This window comes from Hyposmocoma kahamanoa, unplaced genomic scaffold, assembly GCF_003589595.1.
Source record: "Hyposmocoma kahamanoa isolate Upper Pololo Valley unplaced genomic scaffold, ASM358959v1 87, whole genome shotgun sequence".
NCBI lineage: Eukaryota > Metazoa > Arthropoda > Insecta > Lepidoptera > Cosmopterigidae > Hyposmocoma > Hyposmocoma kahamanoa.
The window spans coordinates 7,386,792-7,401,257 of record NW_020654422.1 but is presented as its reverse complement, the minus strand read 5'-3'; the positions used below and the strand labels follow the sequence as shown (position 1 = coordinate 7,401,257).

At 36.7% G+C, this 14,466-nt stretch overlaps 1 protein-coding gene across 12 annotated transcripts in view; it reads left to right on the top strand.

Annotated features, from left to right (window-relative positions):
• LOC113235501 (MAP kinase-activating death domain protein) overlaps window positions 1-14,466 on the top strand; it is a 45,839-nt gene that overhangs the window by 14,868 nt on the left and 16,505 nt on the right. For 6 of the 12 annotated variants that reach the window (XM_026471218.1, XM_026471222.1, XM_026471221.1 and 3 more), the window contains exons 8-20: window positions 1,083-1,335; window positions 2,011-2,137; window positions 4,649-4,740; window positions 5,532-5,751; window positions 6,242-6,400; window positions 7,176-7,386; window positions 7,528-7,629; window positions 7,905-7,993; window positions 10,139-10,330; window positions 11,609-11,788; window positions 12,326-12,460; window positions 12,606-12,659; window positions 13,686-13,889. In XM_026471218.1, the coding sequence (XP_026327003.1) occupies window positions 1,083-1,335; window positions 2,011-2,137; window positions 4,649-4,740; window positions 5,532-5,751; window positions 6,242-6,400; window positions 7,176-7,386; window positions 7,528-7,629; window positions 7,905-7,993; window positions 10,139-10,330; window positions 11,609-11,788; window positions 12,326-12,460; window positions 12,606-12,659; window positions 13,686-13,889 (2,018 nt within the window). The remainder of the gene's footprint in view (window positions 1-1,082; window positions 1,336-2,010; window positions 2,138-4,648; window positions 4,741-5,531; window positions 5,752-6,241; window positions 6,401-7,175; window positions 7,387-7,527; window positions 7,630-7,904; window positions 7,994-10,138; window positions 10,331-11,608; window positions 11,789-12,325; window positions 12,461-12,605; window positions 12,660-13,685; window positions 13,890-14,466) is intronic. The other 6 variants (XM_026471227.1, XM_026471228.1, XM_026471219.1 and 3 more) reach the window with 4 other exon arrangements.

Sequence of the window (14,466 nt, the reverse complement as noted above, 5' to 3'; positions counted from 1 at the left end):
TAGCAGTAGAGCTACTTGTGAAAGAGTTCGTCCAGAGAAGTACTGCTGCCTTACCTATTTCTGCCGCCAAACAGTAGTGTGAGTTACAGCGTCCCGGTTTCGATGGGTAAGCGTGCTGGTGAAATTACAGGCACATAGAACTTGTCAACTTTGTCTCAGGGTGTCGGGCGCAGTGACAGTGCCCCTTAGATCTTTGTGATTTAAATAAAGCTCTTAGTGGCCCTGCAACTGTAATGGACAGGCGTGTCGCTTACCATCACGTGTTCGACTTGTTCGTCCTGTCACTTAATTATTATAAAAAATATACATAGAACAATAATTGTATGTATTGAATTTTTTTTTCAAATACATTTTTGTATTTGTATTGAGTATAAAACTTAAAATAAAAAAAATTATGTTATAATCTATAATGTTCTTCAAAGGGCGAGTAAACATGTCTCTCAAAGGCTAACAACGCATAGGCAGCTCCTTTGGTATTGCAAATGTCTATGGGCTCCAATGTCTTTCTAGAGAGAAACGGCGTTACATGAAATTGTAAGTCAATGACATGAAGTGACTTGTCTACTTGTTTGCCTCATATTTTACATAAAATGGCTAATAAATACTACATTTTTCTATACGACCGAATGGAACTTTATTCACCATGCTACATAAGACCTTTAGTTGGTAACGTAATGTTTAGACAAAGATGTTCACAAACGTTTGTATGAAAAAGAGACCGTGACATGCCACCTTAAGTTAATAATTATATATCTTTGAGTTTAAATTTTTATTAAATGTCAGAATGTTTCATCATTGAATAAAAATGTTGATATTCAATTATTTTTTGTGAAATTATTAATACAAAGATCGATATGGATCGTCTCAAGATCTTCGATCCAGCCGGATTTGAACCGACGTCTCGTAGCAAACCGTACCAGACGCTATGCCAACTAAGCCACGGAACGAACCAGCGGACCTCACGAATTTTCCTACGTGCTTGAGATGTCTTTGAGATTGTTTTAATATTGTTTTCTATCAAAATCCGGAAGTGAATTAAAAAGCTAAAAAATACGTCGTCTAAAATTTCACTTTTATTTTAGGTGTGGACACCTGCCTAAAAGTACTAACGCTAATACTTTTGGAAAACAAAGTCGTAGTCCAATCTCGCGACTACAACGCGCTGTCGATGTCGGTGATGGCGTTAGTGGCCATGCTGTACCCGCTGGAGTACATGTTTCCGGCCATTCCACTGCTACCAAGTTGCATGAACTGTGCTGAACAACTTCTGCTAGCTCCCACGCCTTTCCTCATTGGCATACCTGCTACTTTCCTCACTTATAAGAAGAACTTTAGGTGAGGGAAATTCGCACCTACGGCGAAACAAGGACTTAACTGCTAAGAAAGTTAAAATTGTTTAATAATTAAAAAACACAATAACAGAGACACATTATGCATTCATTCATTTTTCTACGGAGGGCGCAATGCTTGTTACTTATTGGTAGTATAACATTTAAGAGATCTTTGCACATACAGTACACACCTTAGAAACAAAAAATAAAACTTGTTTTACTTTTTCGAAAATTTTTGCAAGTGCAAGTCACTGTTTCACCGGAGGTGCGATTTGTTGTAACATTCGTTGCTATAGCAAAATCGCTCTTCAAATATGTTAATAAAATTTCTTCTTCTTGTCGATTGTAAAACTTACAAGGAAAAACCCAAGGTTTAGGGTGTATAATAGGGTGCAAAATATTTACTGCGTTTTTAAAATAACAAACCATTTTTAAATGCAGTTAATATGGATACAATTGTACGCCAAAGCATTATAATTTTTTGTAGTTAAGGTTATGTTTCACCGGAGGTGCGACATATACAAACGTAGATCTTACGCAAGCTTGCTCCCGGTGAAGCTCGATCGTGCAGCCGAACCTTTAAATATTCTTATGATTGCAACACCAAAATGTTCAGGCCACAATGCACCGTCGTCACAAGAATTTTTACCATTAATACCAGTAAAATTATTTTGTACAGACTACCAGATGACATATGGCTAGTTGATTTGGACGCAACAAAACTAATAAGCCCTACGGGGACCGACCAAGATTTACCGCCATTACCTGAACCGGAGGGTTCTGTACTTAAAAATCATTTAAAACAGGTACGTAACTATTTAACTTTCAACATGTTTTTTGTTTTGTATTGGCAAAGCGCCTCAATGTCGATTTTATCGTTTAATTTTAATCACATGGTTTTTTTCTACAAGCACTCGTGAGCGCATTGTTTTCGATGTCGCTTACTTGCTATGTCAAGTGAATGCATTTTTCGGTCACTTCTATAGGTGTATTTTCTACTATTGACTACATTGGCAGTATATAATTTTCTGGCTCAAATAAATAGATGCAAAAGTAACTTTTGTAAAACACTACCTACCCGACGTGACACTAGCGTGACTACTTTGCCTTAGTAATCATACTTCTTTACTCATTTTTCTTTTTACCCACTAAATGGTCCATGGCATCAAAAGTTGCCAAAGATTAAATTTGCTGCTTCCTGTCGTTAACTTGTAGCCGAAGCAAGAGGTGGGTACTGAGAGGATAAGACGATGTAGAAAACTAACACATCCTTTTATCGCTACATGCTTTTATTGCAGAGTTCGAAGTTACAATTATCATTGATAATTATCTTGTTAATTATCGGGATAATAATCTTGATAAATATACCTTGATAATAAATAATCAATATAAAGATCATTTATTATAAAGGTTTGATTATCTTAATATTTATAAAATTCGATAAGAACAATAAAATGCTGCCGGTAACAATGTCATGTGATGTGTCTTTATCAGAGACATACTATTTAAACATGTAAAAATGTCAATCTCAAGAAAGTCACAAACCAAATCGTTTTCCCATAGACTTTTCTTCATTTTTATTTAATATTTTCACTGTTAGTTATTTTTAGTCAAAGTTTAAATATAATATTTTAAAGATAATTATCGGATTTGTATCAGACAATTATTAGAGAAAATAAACATCTCCATAATTTCGACCCCTGTTTTTTGTCACAAGTTTTTCTGGCATTACTAATATATTATGTACATAAAAATAATTTATACATACGTGTTGCGTTTCACTATTCTAAGTACCATTGCATCTATTTTCTCTATCGCTCTACTTCTTTGGTCCGAATTTCGCTCACTTGACTACAATATCTGTGTATCTTATCACTAACATCAGCCCTCACTTCTCTCGTCGGTAGGCCATGCAACTCATGGGACATGCCGGGACTGGTGTAAATATCCATACTCTTTTTACATTGCACACTTGACTTCACTATGCACTACAACTGAGTTTTATGCGAGTTTGATATGCATACATGCCGACTCTGGAACGACTTCTATCATTGTACTGTTATAACACCCACTTTCATTTAACATAACTCATATATGACCCATATAAGGTATTCATAATTTTCATGAGACGTTGTGAAGTTCCAAGAGAAGGTATATTTGACTGAAATGTGTGTTAGCGACATTACACAACTATGTCAGAACGAAGGTTTCTGACAAAAAAACATATTGTATAAATCTATCACTGGATAGCCTACGCGTTATTAGTTTGTTGTGTATAACAGTCAACTATGATAATAGTGTAGGAAGCTATGCATGGTTTTTGGATAACGTTTGTCAAACACACAAAGGAAACACCTTCGATCTGACCCTACACACATAACAGTCTCCACACAAACTAATTATTACTAACATAATGACTATGTGAGACACTAACACATATTCAGTCATTTACTTACTGTTGCGTTGGCATGTAACTGATTGTTGTGAGAGTGCTATTATAAATCTATATTTATTTGAATAGTATTTCAGCCTTCTCTCTTCTATGTACGTAAAGTACAGTATTGTGGTTTTTATTCTTGGGCCTTATTTTGAATGAAAATGCTGTATGTAGTTTGTATTCGCGATAAAATTAAATTATAGTTTTATTGTTAACAGTTTTGCTAAGCTTGGGCTCAGCTTTGTCAAGTGTAAATAGTTAATTAAGATTTTATGAGTTAATTACAATTACTGTTAAATATTTTTAAATAGCGATTCTAAAAGTTATCTTTTTTTTATAATACGAAGTAACGGAGCGGACAAGTCGTGCGCCTGGTGGTACGCGAAGAACTTTAAATCGCAAAGATCTAAGGGGCACTGCAATTGTTATGGGCAGACGTGTAGCTTACCATTAGACGCACGACTAGTTCGTCCCGTCAGTTGATATTATAAAAAAAACACTTCCACAAGGATCTCTAATGCTATTAAAAGTGCTTTTAAATCTAAGCTGCAGAGAAATGATATTATTAATCACGCTTTAACAAATGTATAATTTTTAAAATAGTACAATTGTAAATAAATATTTACTTATATACAATTTAGTAGACATTGAATTTTATAGTAGGCGTTGGGTGAATCTACATCGTAAGAAAAAACCTGTGTAAAAGACCCACTTCTGCCAGTCATTATTATTTTATTGAAAAAAAAAAATTAAGCTCATATACTCGTTCAGACTATTTAGAATCTGTTATATTTATACAGAACACGGTTTTGTCTTACGACACATAAACGTTTCACCCGTATAATCCCAGAAGATGATAAAGTGAAACACTTATGTTCAGGCTCTGAGCAGTCTGACGAACACGACCAACGATCAGGCACAGGCACAGCTGATGCCCTCGAGGCGGGACAGTGTCGGAGGCGCCACTCTAAAGTAAGTTGCGAATGAAGTTTGAACATTATGTATCTTTATTACCAATTTATCAAGTGGTTTGTTTTATAAATTTGTTTTATAAACATGATTACTATTTTATGTAATTTTTTAAACACCGAGTGAACGCTTCAGTTTTATAACGGCGCGTGAGACGACTCGCGCTGTACAACGCGTGTGTCTAGCGAGAGTTAGGCGTCGTCCTAATTGAACGCGAATTCAAGATTATGACGCGGTTGCAAAAAGCGGGTGTCCTAATATCTATTGCTACCGCCCGTGCCCGAGCCCGTGTTCCCGCAATTTTTTTTGTGTTTGTGCGACCGTGGAGCCCGCTAGCGATAACGCGATGCGATTATCAACTACACCTATTCCGACATCAATATGTATGATCGTGCGTTCCTACGAACTAATTTCGCGCGAATAGATTTCAAACATTATAGTCGGCAAATAGGACATCTAGTCGGGATTTGTAGGTATGTTTGATCGCAGGTTCGCACGAACAAAACTCGCGCTAACTTGCGATGGTCGCTCGCGTTCAATTAGGACGACGACGCCTTATACTACTTTTCTTATTACAGGTTTAAATATATACAGTGGTCCTATTCGGAACCCGAAGCCGTATAATAAAATTGCGTGGACGCGCGCAGGTTGATAATAATTATTATTGAGTATCTAAATCTTAGTCAGGTCCCCATATTTTGGCGCATTGTATCTCCGTCGCGTGTCATTTCGCGAGGAAAGTTGCCATCGTGATACGAATCGGTGACAATACCTTACAATAAATGTGATAACAGGGTGCAACAGCCGTCTTTCCGTGGCTCTGGCGACGGTGCCCACTCAGCGCCACAAAGTACGCCGGAGAGCCGCCGCGTTTCGCTCAGCAGCTCGAGTGCGATAAGTGCGGGTAACACGCCGCAGCGACATTCGCTGGCCAGCTCACACTCACAGCCCTTCAACCCGCTCATATTTGGCAACGATGTTGACTCTGTCGATGTTGCTACTCGAGTGGCTATGGTAAGTGGATATGTAACTTATATTGGATACGGGCAGCGTGGACAAGACGCGACAGCGACACTCGGTGGTCAGCCCTTATTTTCGATCAAATTTTGCTACTGATATTCGTTATCGATAAATATATAGATAGATAGTTGTTGCTTAATAAACGTTTGCACAAATACAAACTGAAACATACATTTACAATCACTTCACGGGGTATACACAAAAACACGTAGAACATAAATTAGTATTGGTACACATTGTACTAATTGTACCTATTTGCAACAGGTTGTGCTATAATGACCCTTACTCCGCATAAATACTGTAGACCGTGAAAAGACAAACACTGCTGGTATTCTGCCTAATGGTACTAAGGTAGTTATGGTAGGCGGCAACTACCAAACAACAGTGCTGCATAACGCCACGAAAGCATAGAATTCGGTCGCACAGAAGAATGGTTCCTAAATAGGTACTTCATTTAGCACTTCACTTTATCACTTCATTCCAGGTCCGTTTTTTCAACTCCCAAAACATACTGGCGAATTTCATGGAACACACGCGAACTCTGAGGCTATACCCACGGCCTGTGGTCGCGTTTCAAATCAACAGCTTCTTACGATCTCGACCTAGGACTACTTCATTTTTGAATAAATTTGCTCGAACGCAAGTAAGTTCAGAAGTTAAACACTTTAATGAAGGACTGTCACTAATTACACGTTTCTTACCACGGTATGATTTCTTTTTATTTTCCCGATATTTCGGAATGGTTACACGCTCCATGGTCACGGGATAACTCTTTTTTTTTAAGATAACAATTACAAAAACATTAACACGGTTTTAATTTACACTATTAAACCTGAACAGATTTGTATGAGTGTTGCAACTTCTCTAACATAATACGTGAAATAACAATTTTATTAAATGTAAACAATGTAGGAAAAAAATATAATGAAGATTTATCACAATTAATATTAACGAAAACTTAAGCTATAGCTTACTGCCGCAGCAGAGCGCGAGCTGTTGCAAGGAAACCAGTCCTACTGTCTACTACTACTATACGCGCGCATACGGGCTGTTCGAAACCAGATATACGCATGGATTACATATAAGAAAAAAAAACTAAGATAATAAATATGTACTATAAATATTCCTTTAAATGTAATATCATATGTCCAGTTATAAGAAACTTGTAATTAATGATAGTCATTTAGTGAATAACCACGAAATTTCTTTCACGATCATTGACCCACGATACACTTTTTATTAGTTTTGGATTTGTTTAGAAATAGCATTACAATTAAGTGGTATAGAAATAGTAATTCAACATTAATTTCTTGTTTGGTAGGAATTTTCATAGGAACACGATATTTTTTCCCTTGAAGCTAAGTTTTTATGTATTAAGTACTTGGTATAACTTTTATAGTTATGTTGTATGATTTCAGGCGGTTGAATTTCTAGCAGAGTGGTCGTTAACACCCTGCAATGTAGCTTTCCTCAGAGTGCAAACAGGAGTGTTCGATCCACGGCAAATCGGCGATAAACCTAAATGGTTCGCTGACCAGTTGCAACCGATTCGTTTTGCTGTCTGGGATGACGGTAGTTCGCTCAATGGTGCGCTGAGGCAATTGCAGCGACATGAAAATCAGCCTACTGGTGAGAACAAAACTAAATCTTTTGTCTATTGAAGTGTAAATACCTTTTGTAGTTATATTAGTGTCGTTTTACTAGTCGCATCCTATACATTTTTATTGATTAAATAAAATAATGAAAACCGGTAAATTTCATTTGTTGCAGATGAAAGTGGTTCAGACTCTGAAGCAGCAGAGAGTACGAGCTCGTCATATTCTTCTCTTAGCGATTTTGTATCTGAAATTATTTCGTCGGATTTATCACCAGGTATATTGTCATAGTAAATAAGTTCGACCCTTAACAATCCATAAAGTATTTATACAATGTTTTATATTAAAAAAGTACTTCTTTTTATCGTATTAATGGCATACATTATATTATTGTAGCCATATTGTAGCCCAGAAGTTATTGTCACAAGTAGTAACCACTCTAGTGAAGTATGGGACATGTTCACTATCGTGATAAAATCATTTGCCAATTGGCATACAAAGGAATGAACGTTATATTAATGCAAACTATATTTTAAGCGGTGATTTTTTTAGGTGGAAATCATCAACACGTAATAGGAGAAACCTACAGCGCCGTAGTTCAAGTGCCAATGACTTTATCTTCATCATTAGATCCAAAAACAGTAAGTAGTTTTGTCTCTTTAAGAAGTCCATGAATACTACTAATATCAATATTTAAAAGCACTTGACGGGGATTTAATTTTGATCACTTAAACTTCTATGAAAATGTATATAAATACCGCGTTAAATTTAAAGAATGTAACTAATATTCGAAGAGAAACATTTCAATATTAATTATTCTATTAAAATATCGATACTTCGGGCATAAAAGTCCTAAAAGCCAATTTTATCAAAATAAGCTATCGATGTAGTTGGGTTAAATTCGCCAATTTCTCGATCTGTTTAGACGAAGTAAACTTTTTCGTCAAAAAATAAAACTTTTAGTTTAAGATAGCTATAAAAATTTATAATCTCAGTACAGAGTACTAAAAAAACCGACCTCAAAAGTTCGTGGAATTATAAGTATTTGCCAAGTTTTATTAAAATCGGTTATCGGAAAATGCGCAAACCCGGACTCATTCCCTAGTGCGCCACGATACGGGACTTGACACAGGAGATAATAAAAATCGGTGCTCGCTGCTGAATTTATGTTGAGAGAAAAACCCTTAAATTGCAAATTCAACCATTAAAATAATTGCTCCTTATAAAATTTAGACGCTATTTATAAAAATATATCTTAATGCATGAACATTCCGCCGGCCGTTGAAAGCTTTTGCGTTTCAACCAATAATGTTTGCTTCGAGAAGTGGACAAATTTTTGAAAAGGATCTTCTTACAATTCCTGTAGAAGTTTTGATATTTGCCACTCTACTGACGCCATCAGTGCCAGGAAACACGAGTTGTAGCTCGACCCAGTTTCCATTTTAATGGTGGTAGATTGTCCTCCTTCAGAACTGCTAGAGCGTTCATCTTCAATGCGTCTTTACAAGTACGCCTTTAGTCCTCAGTTGAGGCTCTGAGACATATTCTTTGCTCCATCAGCACCAAAAATGTTGTCGAAGTTTATCAATTATCCGATGATGAAATGTCCTGGTGTCAATGGCATTAGGCCTTCTGGATCACTCGAAAGAGGGGTAAGTGGTCGAATTGAGGATTGCTTTTGTGACCGAACGGTTACCATGCCGGACTACCACGCAGAGGTCCCAGGTTCGATTCCCAGGCCGGGAGAAATATTTGTATGGCCTACATTTATTTCTTTCGTGAATCTAATTTGTGGTTGTTTATGTGAGTGTCCATGGCACCCACGACTCAGGGTTTCGTTAGTGCGGGGCTTTGTTGAGTGTATGCGTTATTATATGCTAATTTGGACAAGTGCTACATACAGCTCTTCAAAAGTTAAGTTACAATTGCCCAACACTCTTTGTAAATATATTTGGTCGACTTTACACTAGCTTCCCATAGACCACCTAAATGTGACGAATAAGCTGGAATAAAACAGAAATTAATTTCTTCATTCTTCCTCAGACGACAGCGAATCACAATAACTTTTTAAAAATTTTGAAAGGTCGCTATAAGCACCAACTACTGATAGAACATTGTCGGAAAATATGGTTTTGGGTTTCCTCGTACGCGCAATGAATCTGCGCAATGCCAATAAATAATTAATGCTTGTCAAATCACCAACCAATTCAATGTGGATAGCCTTTTTTCTCTTTTAATTTTCTTGATTTGAAGCTTATATGTCCTTGAATCCAGGTAGACAAAATCCAGCTTCGGTCTAGTCCCATGTACGGGACTTAACACAGGAGATAATAAAAATCGCCTTTAATTGGTGAATAGCAAAATCAGCCATTAAAATAATTGCTCCTTATAATAAAATTTAGGCGCTATTTATAAAAATGAGTATTCATGCGTGAACAGCCATCCTTAGAGGAGCATGATTTTCTTCAAAATGAAATAGGACCACTATGGAGCTACCCTCTTTCCAACACAAAAATAATCATCAAAATCGCTTCACAAATAACGTAACGTAAATAACGTAACGTACATACAAAAAAGTAAAAAAAATAAAGTCGAATTAAGAACCTCCTCCTTTCTTTGAAGTCTGTTAAAAAGAAAGCAAAACGTTTATAAAAAAGTTTTTCACTCTCCTTTGCTTCATCTTGAAAACTTTGTGGCTTGCCTTTTACGTCTTTTTTTCAATGAAGTATCGATATTTCAAATTAATTAATTGTCTGAAAACATATAAAAACCAACTTATTTCACAGGTATACACTCCACCGTCATTTCTAATGTACGGTGAGGATGGTCAAGGAGCTACTGCTGGCGAAGAAGGCAGAAATTCTACTTCTCCTTCACCTTCCGCATCTAGCTCGGACCACAGTGACCTTTCAGACGATGACGCTCAAGATGAACGGCAGGATGCCACTGACTCTCGAGCCCCACCCGTAAAGAAGAGTGTAAGTATTTATAATTGTAATTAGAGATTTTAGTATGAAGGAAAGCTACAATTATCACGCTTCTTTAACAAATGTATAAAAAATTACATATAGATGAAAAGTATCAAGCGGCTATTAATGATATTTCATATCACGCTATAAGCATAGTATAAATAAGACAAAGTATGGTAACTTCATACAAACGTAGCAGCGTGACTTATATGTCTGCATACACGCCGCGCGTCGTGAACAAACGCACACATTCGCATAATATGGCGGTGCATAGCGCCGGTTGTCGCACGCGCTATTAATTACAGATTGAAGTGGCCGTTCGGTGTTTAAAAAGTTATATCAAATAGTGGACGTGTTTGTTATTGTGTTTGTGGTAGTTTGTATAAGAGCGCTACAAATTCAGAATTGTTCAGCATTTAATTTCTATTGTATAATCGAAATACCAATTCACGATGCTGGTATAAAAATAACAAAACGTAAGTCGGATTTTTAATTTTTTTTATGATACTAAGAGACGGGACGAAAAGTCGCGCGCCTGACGGTAAGCGACACGCCAGTTCATAACAGTCGCAGTGCCACTCAGAGCTTTAAATCTCAAAGATCTGAGGGGCACTACCTCATCGCCCGTCACCCTGAGACATAAGTTGAAAAGTCCCATGTGCCAGTAATTTCACCAGCACCCCTGCCCTTCAAAACTTTGGCGGCAGAAATAGGTAAGGTGGCATTACTTTCCTGGACGAACTCTGTCACAAGGAGCTCTGCTGCAGCGAATTTGAACATAAGGTGTTCATCACTATGAACACCTTATGTTTTTCAAATTATGTTTACAACCTGTAGGTACAACTGAAAAAATAATGTGACAAATAAGCACGCTAGCGAAGTGTAGCATTAACTCACCGAGCAGGCGGAAGTTGCACTACTTGTCTTAATAAACTATACTTTAAAGGTGCGATATTGACACAGACCTGTAGTGCTAAAATTCACACATAGCAAAGAAAAGCTTAACTGTTTATAGACACTAATTATAATACCACCAGTAGTAAAGTTGTAGCTAGCATTACGGATCGGTAGAGTTAAATACAAATAGTGAAGCATATTCGATAAGCCTTAAAATTCTTAGAAACTCAATAATACTTACTTCATATGTACTTTTATTACATGGGTTTCGAGGTGTAACTTAATTTTTTTTATTACATTTGCTTGTATATCCTTGCTTAATTTTTGCTCTAAAGCACCAATATTCACGTTTATTGCACATCCTGGGTTTGATGCACTGTTGGGCACTAGGACACGGACAGCGGGAGTTTTGGCCGCGAGTCGGACTCAAACTCGACGACAACACCGAAGACGGTTGTGTCTCGACAGCGCGCTGCGGACAGTGGTAGTGCAAGCGACTCCGACCGTGCCCTCACGCCGCATCATTCGCTGCCTACGCATCCACCGCCATCGCATACATCTCATGTTAAGGTACTTAGAAAACCAGTAACATTTTGAATGAATCTTGTTTTCGAGAGTGTCATGAGTCATATTTGTAAGTATAAGAATTACACATAATGCAGCTTAAGGTTATTGTAACTAAAGGTACCCAGAGATTTGTTCGATATTTTGATGATCAAAAATACAATATCGATCTTCTACTTTTTACACATTTGCTTGATTTTAGCTGATCATACATGTTAATTGACAAAAACTACCACGTCGATCGTCTGTTGCTTACAAGTTTACAGGTTTACTCTTTGATCACATGTGTTGATGGTCAAAATATCGATCAAATATGTAAGCAACTTAACGTCGTGTAGTTTCCGATTTAAATGACTACTTACCAGAAAGATGTACAGTTGGCAAACACGCATATGCTTGCATCTATTGTTTATTTGCGTAATCCGCCTTTTTGTAATACAATATTGAAGGTATTTACAGTGATAGATATATTTTCTATTTACATTAAAATAGGTACAATATTATGAAAGCAAAACAAATAAGACAAACACATATTGTTTTCAGAGTACAAGTAGCGGTGTTTCTCGTCAGGCATCTCAAACGTCTCTATTGGAGCAATTTGCGGCTCAGGCGAAAGAATTGGTGAGAGAAACCACCCGGCAAGGAAGCCAGGAGGGCCTTTTGGCGCATATGGACAAGGTAATTGTGACTTTGATATACAATAAGATGTAATTTATACACGAAGGATGTAAAGTTCTGAAATCTCTGTTTTCAAATTTGTTTAGGTCTATTTTTTGTCTTAACAAGAACTATACCTTTATTTAATTTAAAAAAAAAAACGAAGAAAGGAAAAGCTGCTGACGTGGACGACAAGAAACTGTTTGCGCCCTTTGACAAGGTATCTATCTCCACGGAGTGATCGCTTTAGGTTTTCGAACTTATCCTGAAGTAGTGCCTAATGACACCACATTATAGAACTTGCTACGGATTATATTTTTAGTAAGTTAAATAGAGCAATACTTAGATGAGCTATAAAAGGGAATGTTAAATTACACATCGCTTCTTAAGTCCATATTATTCATACAGTTCTTTTTCATGAGGTAACATTTTAAAAAACAAAACCCGAAAATTATCGCAATTCATAAAATTACGTAGAATATTTTGGATATATCATGAATTAGCAAGCTTCATCGCTGGTAACGAACGATTTAGTTAAGACAGGTGCTAATCTATTAACTAACATCCTTTTAAGGGCATGTTCAGAACTTGAAGCCGGGGATCCCCTTTGAAATCCCAAATGAAAGATATTTATTACTTTGTAATATTATAGTTTATAAAGCGACAACTCGTATCAATCTCTGGTAACTGTAACGGTACCTGGTTGAGTGAAGAAAAACTTTAATAGATTTCTCAGAGATGGCGCTACGGCAAAAAATCTGTAACAAACGTATAGAAAATTTTTCGTATGGTTTGTCGGATTTGTAGCTCAGTTGGAAGAGCGGTTACTCTGGTATGATGCAGGTCTTGTCAAATCGAATTTTTTTTTGTGTTCCATCTTTGCATTAATAATTATATCTATTAACTTTTCAAAAATAAACACTATAATATATGGCGTTATGTAAAGATATTACTTTCTAATATTGTAAGCTTATAATAATAATAAATTAATTAATTAATATTTACTCAACCCAAGCGGCAAGTTTATATTTTATTATTTTTAAATATATTTTATTCCAGTGGCTCTGTTCTAAAGGGATGCCTTTAAAAGAAAGTTACCAAAAAAATTTGGATCTTAATTGAGAACAGCTGTTAAGAGCATGATTTTCACGTAATTGCTTTTCTCAATTCACATTGCACTTAATAATAACAAAGCATTAAGATGAGCATCTTAGATATCAAAACAAAACTTTTGTTATTTTCCTAGCTTACGTTACACGCTAAAAAAGCGGCGGAAGAAGCATCAAAGAGTATGCAAGAAGCGTCAAAGACAGCCCTCGAAGCCAGCAAGACGGCCACTGCAGTTAGCAAAAACACCTTTGATGATCTTACTTATGTGGGAAAATCCACTTTTGGAGACTTCACGAAAAGTGCCAAGGAAGTAGCTGCTAAGAAAGGACTGCTGATTAAGGTAGGTACATTGTAGAGGTATATTAAAGCACAAAACACTTCTAAATTAGCCATTAAAAATAATCCTAAACCCAGTTCACTGATTTATATAATGCATTCAATCATCATCAACCCGTTTATACGTCCCACTGCTGGGCACGGATCTCCTCTGAGACGAGGGTTTAGGACTTTAGGTCATAGTCCGCCACGTTGACCCAATGCGGGTTGGGAACTTCGCACGTTTTCCAAAGATTAGGTTCATAACCATAATAAGAAGGTTTTCTTCGACGTGCAGTTTCATCACGATGTTTTTCCTTCACCGGAAAGCTCATGTTAAGTTTTCGCACATAAACTCCGTAAAACTCCGAAGTGCAAGTCCAAATTCATACACGGCCTCTGCTTGAGAGGCGGCAATTTAAACGATTAGGTTGCCACGGCTTCTAACGCGTTCAATAGATGCTCTGAAAACACCAATAAAACAAACTATTGATTCTATAAGTATGTGCCATCGAGTATATAACCAGAAATAGAGACGAAATAAGGGCCCTCCATCTCTGGCAACTCATCAGGCAAATGAGCCTTATATCACTTTTAAGTAT